The 17,768-nt window shown below is 35.3% G+C and overlaps 1 protein-coding gene across 2 annotated transcripts in view; it reads right to left on the bottom strand.

Moving 5' to 3' along the window:
* Positions 1 to 17,296, bottom strand: part of LOC111060142 (slowpoke-binding protein) — a 65,054-nt gene extending 47,758 nt beyond the window's left edge. For both annotated transcript variants that reach the window (XM_039429459.1, XM_039429468.1), the window contains exons 1-3: positions 17,160 to 17,296; positions 11,054 to 11,123; positions 5,960 to 6,033 (exon numbers count right to left, since the gene is read on the bottom strand). In XM_039429459.1, coding sequence (XP_039285393.1) covers positions 5,960 to 6,033; positions 11,054 to 11,113 — 134 coding nt within the window. In that variant the 5' untranslated portion in view covers positions 11,114 to 11,123; positions 17,160 to 17,296. The remainder of the gene's footprint in view (positions 1 to 5,959; positions 6,034 to 11,053; positions 11,124 to 17,159) is intronic.
* Between the last annotated feature and the right edge of the window lie 472 nt (positions 17,297 to 17,768).

Below are 17,768 nucleotides of genomic sequence, written 5' to 3'. Positions count from 1 at the left end.
CACGTTGCCAGAATTCTACTATCAGTTCACACGGAACTGTGACACGGAACGGACAGATAGTTGATAGGAGCTATCAGTTCCTACGAAAGTAACAGTGACGAATAATAGTCGCGGTCACCCCCGGAAACAGTGATACCTGCAATACCGCACTGACACTGACGGGTGACGTCTACCATGATTTAAAATCACGCGATCTGCCATGTTGCGTTCCCCCACTATTTGACGTGGTTTCTTTTAGTCTCCCCACCACTACTTGGGGGAGCTTATCCCCTTACCGGGGGGAGGATTGTCCCCTAGGGGGTTCCTTGCACTTGCCGAAGCCTCAAGGCTCATACGTCACCGCACTCTCACCTAGCAGTGGTCAAGCACATCATCTTGCTAATCAGCACACTCTCTCATGACACCACTTGACTTGTCGAGACTCGACGAGACTTGCTCTTCCCTAGAGCCACTTGATGCACCTTGCCGTGCCGCTCTCTTATCGCTGTGGGTCTTAACGAGGCCACTCGAGGGACTTGGGCAATTGTGACCACACTGTCGTTATCGAAACAGCTACTGAAGAAACACTACTAGTGGAGAGAGAGCATTATTATCGACTTTCCAATGTGTTGTATCTTATATGTCTTCTATCATGTGAAATATTGTAGAGGGAGAAGAGAATGTATCTGGAGATTATACTTTTCAATAAGCTGGCTGTAGTTGAGATTGTAGTTCATGGAAATAGTTACAAACTATTTACAATATAGCAAACTATTCAATGCATTTCACATAGAGAGAATATATCTGGAGATTATACTTTTCAATAAGCTGGCTGTAGTTGAGATTGTAGTTCATGGAAATAGTTACAAACTATTTACAATATAGCAAACTATTCAATGCATTTCACAAAGAGAGAATTTAATAGCTCTCATTGAATATAAATGTTCTGAATAGTGTGTTTGTCTTTTCGGTCTCAAAATGTTATAGTTTTTTCAAAGTTTGGAATTTTCTGATTAATTGTGATTGATTTAATTCAATATTGAAGTATTTTTTAATTTAAAAATTATTTTTGTGTTTTGAATTGTAAATTGAGTGTGTAATAGAAGAATATTAAGTGACACATAACCTAGCTACATTTGGACTGTTGTATAAATTAGAATTGGAACCGTTTTGGGCTTATAAGCCTGTGGTACCTTTCTGTAAGTTGTGTAATTCTGAATGATTAAATAAATAAATAAATTGAATTCGGCTATAAGGAGATGGAGATTATACTTTCCAATCTATGTAGACTGCAATAGTTATGCTGGCTGCTGGCTCAGTTCCTAGTTTATAGAAATCACAAATTATCAGCAATATGACAAACTATTCAATGCATTTTACATAGTGAGAGCTGAATAGCTGTCATTGAATTGAATAGCCCAATTCAACTCGACTATAAGGAGATGAAGATTATACTTTTCAATCTATGTGGATTACTATATGCTGGCTGCTTGTCCAGTTTGTAGTTCATAGAAATTATAATATTTATCAACAATATAGCTAACTATTCTATATATTTTACATAGTGAGAACTGAATAGCTCTCATTGAATTGAATAGCCAAATTGAGCTCGGCTATAAGGAGATGGAGATTATACTTTTCAATCTATGTAGACTACAATAGTTATGTTTGCTGCTGGCTCAGTTTCTAGTTTATAGAAATCTCAAATTATCAACAATATGACAAACTATTCAATGCATTTCACATAGTGAGAACTTAATAGCTATCATTGAATTGAATAGCCGATTGTAATTGGCTGTAAAGGGATGAAATTCAATTTGAAGATAAATCATATTGTGTTACACCTACATAATCGGAGAAGGTTGACCAAGGAAGAAGGATATGTGCTGATATCTCTCCTATTAACATGGAAAGAGAGGGAAAGAGTGAGAGAGAGAAGAGGGGTTGAGAGATAGACGAGAGTGTGTGTGAGAGAGAGATGAGTGAGAGAGAAAGGGGAAGTGAGTGGAAGAGAGAGGATGGTGTGTATGAGACGGATGATAGAAAGGAATAAATTAAATGAATTTCTCCCCTTATTATCTGAGCAAATACCGTAAAGTATGAGGAGAGAGAGAGTGAGTGAGAGAGTGGAAGGAAGAGCCTCCATAGTTCATGAAGCAATCAAACTCCAATATTCATTCAAAGACCAGTCAATTGATTGGGAGGAGTTTTTTCTTGACAGATTTCTCAACTCTCAATAGGAACTTGAAATTTGTCTAAACAATCCTCCCTGAAATACCCCCAGAAACTGGAAATACGTTCTGGTAAACTCCTCCCAATTAATTGACTGGTATTTGAATGAATATAGTTTTAATGCTTCATGAAATGTAGGAGCTCTTCCTTTGACTCTCTCTCCTTATACATTATTTGCTCGGTCAATAAGGGGAGACATTCATTTAATTTCTTCCTTTCTATCATCTGTCCAACACACCACCCTCTCTCTTCCACTCACTCAACTTGGAAACCTTCAATTTTCGAACATTTTTACAAATTTTTGAGGATTATTCAGATATTGAATCGAAAAAGTTTAGATTGAAAAGAGGCAATTTTCGAAGTAATCTTTGAAAATGCCCATCGATTCGGAATCCATATGAATTTTAAAACAACAAACGCATAATAATTCACTGTTTCCATTGAATTCAAATTCAGCCTCCTACAGTTTCGATAAGTAACTGTGTTCTCTGTTCTCGATATAGGAGATACAAGATCTGCTTTCTATGCTCTACGATTGTCCCAAGTGCCTAGCTCCGTATCCAATGCTCAGTCATGGCTTCATAATTCAGATGACAGCTCTCGATCAATAATGCATCAGTGTAACTGAATCCATCAGAGAATGAATTGACTGGTATTGTATTAGGCAGTCCTTCCAAATTCTCTGCTCTAGGATATTTCCCTCTGGAATACTACTAGCCTCTTTAATTTCAAATCAAGCTAATGCCAATCATCTTATTCTAGCAATTATTGGAATTGGACATTGTCTAGACGTGAAAGTTTTCAGCTTCAATTTTCAAATTTCAAATTCATTTATTCTGCCATGAAATAATAAAGATTGATAGAATAAATATTCTAAGTTACAAAATGGCACTACCGGCAAAGAGCAACTTGTGCGCCAGCTGTGAGTTCGAACAACTAGGTACAGCAAACAGGTCAATACAAAGAAAATAGAGCTTATTCAAACCACTAATATAAAAATATAGCTTAAATCCTCCATTCCATTCATATTCCCAATCTTGCTCCTTCCTAACTTACTGTTATCACGATCAATTATTGTTGCCACCAAAATAATTAATGAAGCCCGACATGATGGATCATTAATAATATTCTGTACCGAAAGGTTCGTTCTAGTCTTCAGTTTGAAAGCTTCCCAGTCGATCATGTAGTCATTTTTCAACGTGCAAATTCCTCGAAGTATTAATATCAAACTGCGACAGTTGCCTTCACATGTGGTAGCAGAGAGTGCTTTAGGGTTTTTAAATAAGTTTGCAAATAACCCTTGTGCTTTTTGTTGCTACTTCCATTTTCTCCAAGTCGCATTCTTTACTAAAAGAAGAAATTTATGAATTAATTTGAGATTCCCAATGGACTGTACTGCACACTCTGCACACTTTTTGGACTGTGCTGTTCTCTAAAATAAATACAACGAATATCGTGAAAATATTGTTTGTGAGAAAAAATATGAATAGCTTGCGCAATGGGGAGGCTCCTTGACAATTGTCAGCACGTTTAGTATTGTGGTGATATTTGAAAAATGAAGAATGAAGCTTATAATAGGGATGACAAAACGCGCTGGAAAGTCAAAATGATTCAAGCTCTGTTTTACTTCTAAGCTCCATCATTTCATCAAATCAATTCAATCTGGGATTGATGGAATTTTTGAATGTGATTTGAAATTAAATTTCATTTTTGATTCAATTGGAAGTTTTCTCTGAACTGGAAAATCCTCAACTTTACAATGAATATCATCCATAACTTATCTAAATAGGTGAGCTGAACCACGGTATTTAGATGAAAACGGTAGGGGTCAAGAAATGTGTGCGCAGTAGCCAGCCAGCTAGATTGCGTCATCGCCACCAACCGAGGTTTTTAACACCTTTTAGCAATTTATAAAACTTTTTTGTTAAAAACAGATGATTGGTTATAAAATGACGTCAGCTCCACCAGAAATTCAGCACAAACATGCGCGTGACACCTACCGTCTTCTTCTATATACCGTGAGCTGAACAACTTTTCAAAACGTATTTGAAAATGATCTGTAGAAGTTTATATCAAGTTAATGATTGAATTTCAACAAAAATATCCGAACTCACAAGAGCTGGCAAAACCTTATTTCCAGAAATAATCTGAAATCGAACGCTTTTAGACATATCCACTATTGCAGTGCACCTTCAAGTCCCGAGATCTCGAGTACCGTAACGTTGAATATACCTTTTCACATTTGAGAACCCTCCTCTTCATCATTTCAGAACAGCTGAAAAATTTGGGTGGCTCGTTGGAGTAAGTTATAACACGCCGGTCTAATAATCCAAGAAAACCCGAGCTCGAATCTCGACCGGGGCCAAACGTTTTTGACCACAGCACAATCGCATACATACGGCCACCCCCTTCTTTCAGAGGAGACGATACGTCGGTCCAGACTACCTAATAAGTAGTAGTCATTTCTCATTATCATCCCTGTCACTCATTAGTCATTACCCACGCACAAGTCTAGTGATTTGAGTGTGATATTTTTGTTTTTCATTCTGTTTTCAACCGTCAAAATTTAAAAATCTTAGTTTTCGTTGTTTTTGAGTGAAAATGGACTAAATTTTAGTAAAGTGAAATCATAACCCCATTTTGGACTTTCAAAATGTTATATGAATTTGGGAAAGAAATAGTACAAGGAGTATCCTCAGTTTTTCTCTCCCAATCAGTGCTTCTTTATAAAAAATAAAAAAGAACATATGTGAGCATCATCCTCAGTATTATTATTATTATACTTTGTTACTAATTTTACGTGAAGAGGAGGATCTTGATCAGCTTTTATACAGAGACAGAACAGTAGCTGATGTTAAAAAATCTCTTATGTATAAATGTACCCCTTATTATGTAATGCATACGTGATCTAATTCAATCCCCATTCTTCTGACACTGGTTCTTATTCTGGTTCTCATTCTTCACCATCCGACTCTGATTATTACAGTAATTAAAAATTATCACAGTATTTTTAAGAACCTTCATACTTTCCAATACAAGTGAATAAACCTTGTAGCTGCACAGAAATATCATTAGGAACTGTTACTGCTATTGTTTAATTAATATGTACACTTATTGACTGCACTATAGAGGCTAGATTCACTCACTCACTGCTCTGCCCTTTCACTGGACACTACTTGAGGTTGAGTGGTAGAGAGGACTTAAAAGTCCTAACTCCGCCTAATAAAGAATTTTTTCATTTCATTTCATTTTACTTGAACAAGCACTACACTAGTTCAAACGGTTTCCTCCTTTTGAGCCTCCCAAAACATAAATATGGAAAATATTACACACCAACAAGTATTGTTATTGTCAATTAAGAATGTATTGTCAGAATATATTGTATGAATTATTATGGGGGTGAATGTGATCGCGCCTGAGTTTATCTCACGTGATCCCTGGTTATCTTTGCAGTTTGAAACGCTAACTACTCTTATAGATTGATGAAAACGCATAGTGAGGTAAACGATCACAACGTGGCATGTCATCATGTCGAATCCACATGCATGGCGACTGGACGCTCACAAAGAAGGAAAAACTGTTCTATGCCTGATTTCCAATCAGTTGGAATAAAAACACTATCATGATCGCTTCCTGAAGATGTTTCGTGCAAAGTGAACATAACTTGCAAAGCAGCAATTTATTTTCCTCGTAACAAAAAGCATAAATCTAAGATAACACACAAGATAAATCAGGTGGTTGACGTTACCTGCAGGTGCGACGTAGCCAGCACGCTAGCACCGCCAATAGACCCAAACCGGACACCAGGACGAGACTTGCTACCTGTCGGAAAAGCAGAAAGAACGGCTTCAGTGTCGGTGTCAGTGATTTACAAATTTAATGAGCGAACCTTACGTCTCCAACCTCAGTTTCAGTGATTTACAAATGAAATGAGCGAACCTCACGTCTCAGTCAGTGTCCGTGTCAGTGTTTTACAAATGTAATGAGCGAACCTCACTTCTCAGTCAGTGTCGGTGTCAGTGATTTACAAATTTAATGAGCGAACCTCACCTCAAGTGCTGCAGCAGTCCATTGATCCAGCCTTGAACTATCGCCTTTCTCGGTTTTATCTAAGCCAACCATCACTGTGGAAATTCTGCCGCATACGAATAGGAAACTGCTCCACCCAAGTTTCTATTATCCTTTTCCTTAGCACAGACCATCGATCTGTTTGAAGTTGCTGAACTCTTCTAGTTTCGGTGAGAGAATGAGAGGTGATACTTCACTCATTCATAATATGAATATATGTGTCTTCTTTATCCTACTTTCTAACATTACTTTAAAACCTACTTTCTAACTTTATCCTATACTAACCCACACAAGTGAACGTTTTTTGAGAATTTTCACAAACCATGGTGCATGACCCTTTTTTGTAGTTGTCCGAAATACATATTACAAATACATATTATGTAGATCATTTCATCCAAAAACATGAAGTACCCTTTTTATTTGAAACTTGTTTTAATCAAGTTTTTTAATGGAAAGTGTAATAATTCATGTTTTTATATTGTTTTATTAATTTCAATAAGGTATCCCATACAAGAGAAGTGATTTCATTCCATCCATATTCACGGTATACTGTCGAATTCCCATTTCTGAGATTGAAATGATTGTTTTCGTCTCTTCATTCATGTGGACATAATCGCTGGCCAGTTATTTTGATAACTGAGAATATTGTTCTTGGCTGATGAACTCCAGCTATCCTGAGTCTAACTGAATGGATATTTCTTAACGTCAGCTAAACAGCGGTGAAAAGAGGCAAGTTTCATGTTCGTATGTTCATAAACCACATCCTATCCTACCATCTAGATTAACTCAAACTAGAGGTATGGTAAATTTAATATGAATTCTCAATATGCAAGAGCACAATTTCCTGTTAGTTATTTTTGTTGAACATTAGAAGCATTATTATAATCAAACATTGGAGAATGTATGGATTTATAAATTTTAGGCTGGTAAGTTCCCGGGCTGACAAATAATGTTTGACTAGTAGTGCTCATCGAATTTTCATCTAGCTGTTTACCCTCTGTTGTCAATATTTGCAGTAGCAGAAGTTTTCGGGGTGAATTACAGCATTTCATTTCGTTTAATAATAATTATTAATTCATTAGCATATGAATCATTGCAATATCTCAGTAATTTCCATCTTTAGTTATTTATTTATTCTTATGGCTTTTATCAGCAGACAGATCCTTTTGTATGTTCTGCCTCGCCGTACGCCGTATTACCCAATGTCATTTCCTATTAATACTCAAGTTTATAGGTTACTAATGTAGTAATTTATAAATAAGCACAAAGCAAGTTAATATTATAAGAGCACTTTATTTTATATGTTGTCGAGTATATATTGGGTTCTCCATGTTTTCTCACTAAAAACTTACACTTTCACTTCCTGAGTTTCTATTTTATTAAGTTTAAAATTAAGAAAACTTATTCCTAAACACAAATTTACAGGTAAGTTATTCATAGTACCGTGTATGAAAATATCTCTCACTTCTGTTCTTCACAGAGAATTTTGAATTGAATTTAAATCACAGTGTACCATTCTCCGTTGGAAAAATCCGGTAAGAATCCAAACTCTATTACTTTACTCATAAGAGATCAGTTGAATTAGAATATCAAAGATTGTCAAAAGCTCGTTATTATTTGCGAGAGTTCTCGTTTTAAAACTCAAGAGAATAAGTCTAATAATAATTTTATGTTTGGTTTTGAAGCATCTAAATTTAAATATCTACTTTGTGAAAATATTCAAGGACTGAAAATTTTGTTAAGTGACTATAAGACAACCAATTTCGGACTATGTGTGACCTTATCTGAATTTGGGAGAGGAATGGCACAAGGTCCGGATCATTTATTCACTATTCCAACCATGAGAAAGACAAACACCAGAAGCTCCAGTTTTCCAAGAAATTGTCTCGCAACAACGGCTGAGAACGAAGACTATTCATTAAGAGAATAAAATTATTACAATATTATTTCACATGCTGATTGACAGAAAAAACTTGATATATTGAATAGATGATTGTTTGGAAAAATCTCGGAAAATGAAATCTAAAATTGACATCTAGTTAAAATCAATTTGGTTGATCTTCGGAATATTTTAACGCAATTCCTTTTCATTCATCTTCTGATATATTTCAATTGACGCTAGAAATAGATGAAATTGTTTTCATTGAGGAACCATTAAGAGTCTATGTTGTGATTTTCCCACACTAATCGCCACATCGTTGTGCCAGTTAAATTTAGAGCACTTTTCCAAGTCTTTTGTTTCTTTTTATGAAGCCTTTTGAGGGGAGCGAAGAAAAATAAAGTGAAAAAGAAGACAACAAAAGACTGCCGGCTACTGTTAAAAGAAGGAGCAAGCAGCTCTCGTTCGATAAAAGCCAAGATTGATGTTTACAGGCTCCTAATGCTCTCTCACTCTCTCTCTGTCTCTATTCTTTCCCTTCTTTTTCTCTCATCCCCTTTCCTTCACTCTTTTCTTTTGTCCGCAGCCCTTGTTTTTCCCCGGCGGAAAAAGACATTTTCGCCGACAGAGAATTTTGTCAAGCTAGTCAAGATGTTCTGTACCCCTCGCAATCGCTTGGAGATAAAAGTTGAGATATTTTTCATCTCACACTAACACGCCGGCCGCAATAATGTGGATTTGTTGTGATCAACTTTCAACGGAGATGAATCATCCGTGTCGCAGTGAACAATTTGTTGAGTTGGGAAAACTTTTGTTCGGCGTTGGCCACTCTTATAGGATTGAAAAACGTTTTGAAAACTTGAGAAGTTCAATATTCTAAATAGATACTCAATAGAATAATGTAAATGAGTTGAAATTAAAAAGTTCAGTACCTAATAATAAATTTTTCTCCTGTGAATATAAAATGTCTATAGTGAGGTCCACATTATAATGGCAGTGTACGATTGACAATACTGTTACTGTCCTTTTCTATCATACAACAAAACAGATAGCACTATCTCTCTCTCGCTTTGCAATGTTGTCTATTTGCCAGAATATTTTATATTTACTTTTGACAGTGACTGTACAAAACTGAACAAATAATTCTCAGCCGCCATTTTTTTTTCATTTTATCAATATACTTGAGTACACAAGTCGTATAATTGATTTAAAATGCATTTTTTGAAACAATGAAATAATTTTCAAACAATCATAACCGTTTGAGAAACACAAATTAAAGTACCTGAAATGACATTTTAAAAGTTGATAAATAACCATCCTAGACTTCATCCATGCTTTAGTTAGCCCACCCGTATAGATTAGACTACAGTAACTATATAATATAGTTACTGTAGGTTAGACCTACTCGTACCGGTATAAATAATATTGAAAAGTTATTTCAGAATTAATCCATTGAAATTACTCATTTTTAGATAGGATTTCTATTTTTCTATTATCTTTGAAAGAAATTGGAATAGAATACCTACCGTACCGAATAACTTAATTTCTATTGTTCCAGGTTTGTATAAAAATAAAAATCTGATCTGTTATGAAAGCAATTTTAGAATCAAACTATGAAAAAATATTTTTTCTTGATTAATTTGACATTAAATTGATTATTTTATCAAGGAAATGATAATTATTATTAGATTAAATTTAATGGGATAAATTGAGTAACAGCTGTGTACAGTCAGTGGCAAAATGGAGAGACTTGGCAACGTTTTTCTCCTATCTTTCTTCACTACTATTATAACGTGGACCTCACTATAATTGATAAATTTGGCTTCCATTTACTATGATAAACCCTGTCAATTTGAACATCCTTCATGTGAATTTTCTATTCATGACTGTTTTTCGTAAACGAATCTTTATTCAACCTGATGATTTTACACTGTCTTGTCTTGCAATAAAATTGTTTAGCCCAATTGAACTAACGACATATAATAATCATTACGCCAATCAACGCAAATAATGAATGCTATAAGAATTAAATTCCATTCTATTCTTCAGTAGATTGATATTATCATTTCCACTGTTTGAATCTGACGTATAGTTTTGATTGTCTGGAGAATCTATTATTATTATTAGGCTATTTATTACATTCTACAATCACAATAACAAATTAATGATTGGGAGAGAATCAACAGTGTCGAGGATAAACCCAAAACTCTTTCTATCCCTAATTTTGATTAAAATAGTCCAAATGAGGATATGAAAACAGATTTAGTAATCCAAATTCAATTGGGAAAAAGCAGACTTATATTATAAGCAGACTATTTTGATTGATTTACATTGTAAACCTTGGACAGGTGCAGCGGTGCAGCAATACAGTTTTCCAAGTTCCAATAAGTTGTTACAACAAAATAATAACGATACAGATAATCTCTTTCGATAAACTTGTCATTTCTTGACGTTCCACACATTGATCAATGAATCTTTCCCAAAAGTGCTCTTAGTTTTATGTTTTATCTCTCATTTCTCTTGGAAAGCCTCCGAGGTCAACAAGTTTTCTTTGGAGGCACATGAAGGCTGAGGTGTTCTTCCAAAAATCAATAGAAATTTAAGTGTTCTTCCAAAAATAGAAAGAATAGTGGAATACAAATTTAAAATAGTGGAGTCGCAGAGATTCTTGGGGAAAGACTGGTTACGTCAGTTTGTCAACAATTAATTATATTATTAATTCTACAAATAATTATTTTAAAAACGTGTTTTAAAGTGAAGGTTCATTTTCTGTGTTCTCTTATTCTTCATCAATGACTTTACCGGTACCTCTTAGATAGAGAAAAGTTATTGCATGTATGCTCAATAGTATGGATAATGGATGATAATTCATGCAATATTTTTTTTTCAACTCACCCAATGATATTGTAGAATGGAGCTCCCACTCAGGCCGGGATCCGAACTCCCTCTTTTCATTTCCCTCTACCTGAAAGAAATAGAAAGATAAGTATCAAGCTGGACGATCAGACAAGGAGGTAATTGATTCAATAGATTGAAAAATTAATGAGAATCTAGGTGATGGACGTCTCACTCGGTGAAGTCCTGTCTAGGATTTACTCATCTACGTCAATCATCCCTTTATTTATCAATTCAAAGTACAGTTCAACCTATATACAATTTAAAAGAACATACAGTTTAGAAGAATGTAACTCATGTCATGAATTGGAATGACTGTAATGTTACATTCAATTTTAAAAAATCAATGAATACATTCAAAAAATTTCTTGAATCTTGTAATATATTCAAGAAAAATCTTATATAAGGGAGAACATGCCAACCCTAAAAGGATTAAACTTTACAGATGAGCTTAATGATATCGAAGAAACATGATGGAGGGAAAATAGAAAGTTGGTAAGACAGAAGAAGAACGCAGATGAGTTTGAAATTGACGAAAGAGAAAAGAACCAATCACAGTCGAGGTAAAGCCAGGCCTCCTAGCTCCGCCTACTCTCAATGGTCGACAATCATTTATTATAGTCCAGTCAAATGGTCGTTTTTCAGGAAACAGCCCCGAAAGAATTTTTCTCGACGGTTCTATATCTATTTTGGGGCGCTGAATTCGAATCTGAAATTTTCTGACACACCAGAGGGCGGCTTCACCCTCAAAACCCCCAAAAACCCCTAAAATTTCGGAATAGGGTAGAAGTGGCAGGTTTGCATAATTTTGAAAACCCCTTGAAAAATACATCTTTTTTGAAAATTCGTAGCTCCAGAACCAAAGATGGTAGAATCCTGCGTGACCACTCAATTTATTGGAAATTTGATTGTCTTTAATTTTGTCAGGAATAATTTTTTCCCAAAAACTCGAAGTTTTCGAGTTTAAATGGAAAAATTTTAAAAAGTCCGAAATTTTAGGGGTTTTGGGGGTGAAGCCGCCCTCTGGCGTGTCAGCAAATTTCAGATTCGAATTCAGCGCCCCAAAGAACCGTCGAGAAAAATTCTTTCGGGGCTGTTTCCTGAAAAACGACCATTTGACTAGACTATTATAGTTCTTAATTGCCACTAGATGGCAGCAGCTACTGGCTTGTTCAACAACCTTACTCTTCTTCATCTTCTTCTTTTTATTTTTATTTCTCTTCTTTTTATTATTATTTTCTTCTTCTTCTTCGTTTTCTTCTTCTCCCAAATCTTCAGTAAAGTGTTAATTCACAGGCCCTGAAATTATCAGGCACTATCAACCTGAAGATGTGACTGAGTAAAGTAACCTTCATTTTTACTGAATAATATCTTTATTTTAGTAACTGTGGAGTAACATGAAAACTGAATTAGTTGATGGAGCTGGCCTAGAACAGCCACCCTTCCAGTAGGGAAACATTGAAAGATTTATAAATCTATTCTATAAACTGATTTGGAAAACTTTATTTCAGGATTGCGACAATATACTTGAATTCTAATTGAGTCATATTATCCCTGCTTGGGTAATAATTAAACTAGATTCACGCGAGTATAATGCAGGGTTGAAAACTTTTCTTTACTGGACCCTCTCACACCGTCCCTTTCTGTTACATCATCTCGAAGTCCTATTTCACATTCCTATGCTAATACTGTTATTTATTTACAATGTGCGGTGTTATGCACTCATCAAATGAAAGATAGGAAGCTTTCTATAGCACAAAACAAGAGCTTAAACTGTAGCTCACTCGCTCGACTGAATAATGACTGTATATTGTGTTTTGTATTGTATTTGTGTGTGTGTTCATGTGTGAATTTCCAAAAACCAGTGCTAGTGTGAAGCTTTTCACAATGGCAATATTCATGAGGCAACGATTCAAGCACAGCGATACGCTCTGTACCACAGGGAACGATATCTTTTCAATTCAGAACCCCTTTCACCCCGCACTTCGAAGCTTTTATGCGATTTTCCGTGAATAGAAAAGTTTGAGTTGAGAGGCTCAGTCTTTTTGTTCCAAAATCAACATTTTTTTGCATATTGCAGGATTCAGTTGAGTGAATGAAACATATAAATACTATATTACGGATGAAATATTGCACATACTCTATCACATTTTGAATGATAATCAAGAAATAATGAAAATTATACAAAATGGATCTTTTCTTCTTGTAACTAATAGTTTGTACCTATCTTCGATAACCCTTTTTTTGTTCACAAGAATGATGCATTTGAGAATAATATTTTTAGGGGAAAGAAAATAATTTCTTGTGAAGGAGGCGTCATGAAGCTGAGGCTGTGCAGTAGCATAGTAGCATAAGAGCAGTAGCATAGAGAAACGATAGCATAAGATAGAGGTGTTGAAAAAGAACTTGAATCGAGATTCAATCATTTCTGAGATTATTACACAGAAGTTCCACGTTTTCTATAGGAATTGTAGCTCAATCATTGAGAAATCAGATATATCTTACGCTATTGTTTCTCTATGGCAGTAGTACATAACTAAAGCATTCCAATACAGTTTGTTTCTCATCAACACATTTTTCTTTGTCACTTTCTTCATCTTCTTCTCTTGCTTTTCTATTTGCCTTCTTCTCTTCTGTCTCCTCTTTCTTCTCCATCTCTTCTTAGAGGCTCATAATTCTCTTCTTATCCGTCTCCATCAGCTGTTCCTTCCCTTTTTCTCCATCGTACACGATTCCTCTTTCTTCTCTCGATCTTCCTCCTCTTTCTCTTCTAATTCTGATCCATTTTATACTTCTATTTGTCTCCTTGTCTCTTTGCTTTCACTTTCCTTTCTCCTTCTCATGTTCGCCCTCCTTCTCTGCATCTTCTCATCCTTATCCATTTCATTCTCTCCTTTTTTTCCAAATTCAGATTCTTGTCTGACACCCGTTGTCTCTTTTGTCGCCGCTCTCGTGTCTGCTCCGCAGCAAGACTTCATCGTTATGTTTCAACAGAGACAAGAAATATATGCTTATGCTTATCATCCTTTATCTATGGTTTTATCGATAAAAAATGTTCACAGTTTGAAAGTCCTCATAATGTAGCACTATGACGTAGCAGTGGGAAAAAGAATTGGAAGTTTGAATGGTCAGGCCAAAATATCTCAAGAGTCATGATAATATAATCAGAGAGAAGTTTGTAATCTTCCCTTATCTCTGATATAATATACTTCAACGTCGTAGTACAGCGTGATTTGTGCATAATATATGACCCTTACAAACTCTTTAAAGACTGAACAAAATATAATCAAGAGTTTTAACTGTTAATTTGAACAGGGATTCTCTATTCCTGTCTGTTCGTATCCATCCTAACTAAATGCTTTTCATGATAGCCTCTGAAATCTACTCATGTTCTACTGCAAGTGAAATTATTATTTGCATCATGCTTCTTATAAATTCCCTCGATTTCTCCTTCCCAATTCAACTCAATGATAGAAAACTGGACAAAAAGTACAAAATTTTGTTCTGTTGAGAGTTGAAAAGTCATATTATGAACGATTGCTTCATTTTGAATGGAAGAAAATAATGCACTCTGCAACTTCTGTTTTTTTCTGTTCTGTTAATACTAAGTAACTCACCCCCATTCGTACATCCTACATCTATAGCCCAATGAAACTGATTCTATTGCATCCCGAATCTGATAGTTCCTTGCCAACAGATAAGAGTGAGCCAACTTCTATTGAAATGATAAATTCTTTTCAGTGTTCACTACTGCAATAAATTTTCTAGTGTTAGAAATGGCACAATCAACAGGCTCGTTACACGATCAACAACCCTTTTATCATAATGCTTCGGAATTACAGAGAATTCTTCATATTCATCAAACAAATATTTTTTAATCAAATAGATCTCCAAAAATATTGCATTGAGCTTGACACATTGGTTTTCCTGATTAATAGCTTCAAATCGCAATTGTTCAATAATCTCCAATATCAATTAATTGGAGAGGCTGCTAAAACTATAAAAATGGCTACTCAAAATAAGAAAATGGCTACTTTTAGGATAGGCGAACTGTGAACGACTGTGATTGGTTCATTTTGACGTCATTAGATTGGTCATTGTGAGTTGACTAGCTAGGCCTTCCAGAAACTACGGAAAGAGCCAATCAATGGGAATGATAGCAGTATTCATAGATTATTAACTGAGCACAACCCGATAATATGTTTGCAATCAATCCCCTACTTCATTTGAAAATCTTAGTGCCGGTTGCACAAAAGCCGGTTAAATTTTAATCATGATTAATTCCACGAGAACCAATCAGAAAAGCCGTTTTTTCAAAAAAGCCTTTTCTGATTGTTTCACGTGAAATTAATCACGGTTAAAATTTAACCGGATTTCGTGCAACCGTGCCTCACCATTTGTAAATGACTGAAGTTAAAAAATTACTACAATTTGACTGAAATTCTAATAGTTCATTAATTTCATTCGTAAGCACTGCATTATCGAACTTCCATAAATTTCTTGCTTTTACGTGAAATTCTGGCTACAACCTTGTTAAGAATTCAGTTGAGTGATAAAATTGAACCACATGTGGTAGATTGGAATCAATTTCATCACTCAACTCAATTTTTAATCTGGTTGTTTGTAGCATATAAGAGACTTCCAGAGTATCTAAATTTATATAGCTGCAGCTATATGCTATCATATACTTCCTCGTAGGTAAGTTACTCATTTCATACAAACTTACAAGAAGTAATGGTGCAGTTTGATTGTGAGATTTCAAGGTTTCAGCAAAGAGCAACTTCAAGTTTGCGCAACGATCACTCGGCCTATATGTAGACGAATTCAGACAAATAATTGATTTTGTTGATAGATTATTTTTATCCCAAAGAATTTTTGGATGTTCACGAATTCAGGCAAAGAATTGATTTTGTTGAAAGATTACTTTCATCCCAAAGAAAGTAAGGATTAGTTCAAATTCAAACCATTACCGAAGTTCAAAAGTAAGCATTGCTTGTTTTGAAATGTTTACTTTTTCCCCTACAAGTAAATGAGATACTAGAATAGAGCCCCTGTTCAGGCTTCGATTTACTGTTGGAAATTATACATATCAATAAAATGAATGAACTGATCTCATTGACAGACTTACAAATGCAAAGTCTCTGTTTTAAGCTAATGATTATTATTATTCAATTGATAAACTAGTATCATGATAAAATATTCTCTTCTCGAAGTCAGTTTTCTCAAACCTATAAGAAATCACTGAAGTCCATTACAGTTGTCATAATTTTTCACGTGTGAAATTCGTGATCAAAAGGATATGACCTATCTCTCCCTCTGGCCTCTGACCCTGACTCCCTCTGCCCCTCTCCCTCCTAGAATCTGACTATAATTTAAATCATAAGAAGGAATTTAATCTGAAAAGTAAGAAATAATGATGATGAAGGATTCTCCAATTTAATCCTCTGTCATCGATTTCTATTAGATACTGTGAGCATAGATATGAAATTCGTCTACCAGTGACAGATTCCATGCAATTCACATTCAATAACATCGAAGCACGGTAATAGAGAAGCCATGGTACACGGGAATTTTGAGTTGAACCAGAATGTAAAATATTCAAATGTTATGTAGTTTGGTGTAAAATATTCAAATGTTGAGTAGTTTTGTGGATTCTAATGTCTCAACTCGGCCCAGTGAAGAGTGTTTCCATTATTTCAACTTTCAATCAAATTAAAAAATTTCATGAAATCATTAGGCTACTTTTTATTATTTTCATATATTCATCCTATATTTTTATTTCTCACTCATGACATTCCATTCATATTTCACTGCAAAATCTCTTATCTATTCTACTTTGTTTAGCTCCAATCTGGAATTTCACATCCTATCAACGTAATATAATCTCCCTCCGCTCTATTACAAATTCCACAACTGTGTGCAATGCAAGTGACATTCCTTGAAATCAGGAATCGGGAGAAAGGAATGCAGAGAATTCTCATCATACTTTAGAACCTGGATATGTGCTACGTGAAGAAGGGCTGATATTATAGGGAGTATGATTGGAAAATGAAAGTGAATGATGATGAACTGGAAAAAGGTATTGAATGGATAATTTCGAACTCACCTCATCAGCCTTGATACTGGACGGTGTACCTGATATTAGCTGCAGCAGAGGCGAAGACCAGCCAAAAGCTGCGTGATATCGAGCGCGTGGAAAAGCAGGCTTGCCAATCTTGCCCCAATCGAGAGCTCCAGCCCACTACGATTTCCCGCCCGGTTCACGTTTAGCTGCTGCTGTTACTGCAATTACAGCGTGCTTCGACATGCGCTCATGTCATCAATGAACCACGGACCCCTCCCTCCCAGGTATCAATGCCTCATTCTACAACCTATCAAATCAGCCGAAACATTTTTAACTGTCTTTCGGTCGGTCGCTTGGAATATCGTTGACATTCCAATCGATTAGTCTCACCCTACATGAATGGAAGTGATATTTATTTTTGATTTGGATCAAAACCTGGTAGCCTATATCCATTCAAAAGAGAACCGTCAGACAAAGCCTTATACATTTTAGCCTCATGTATTTTCTTGATATTTGTCTGATTGATGAGGAGCTCTCTTCGTAATATCTTAATCAAACAATCTACAATAATAATATTATTGTTACCCTCTGGTAAGATCTTAAATTATTGCAAACAATTCTTCCACATAAAAGCGTGACGAATGACGATTG

The sequence above is a fragment of the Nilaparvata lugens genome, chromosome 1 (genome assembly GCF_014356525.2).
Source record: "Nilaparvata lugens isolate BPH chromosome 1, ASM1435652v1, whole genome shotgun sequence".
NCBI lineage: Eukaryota > Metazoa > Arthropoda > Insecta > Hemiptera > Delphacidae > Nilaparvata > Nilaparvata lugens.
The sequence above is the reverse complement of the archived record's forward strand: the minus strand, read 5'-3'. Positions and strand labels throughout refer to the sequence as shown.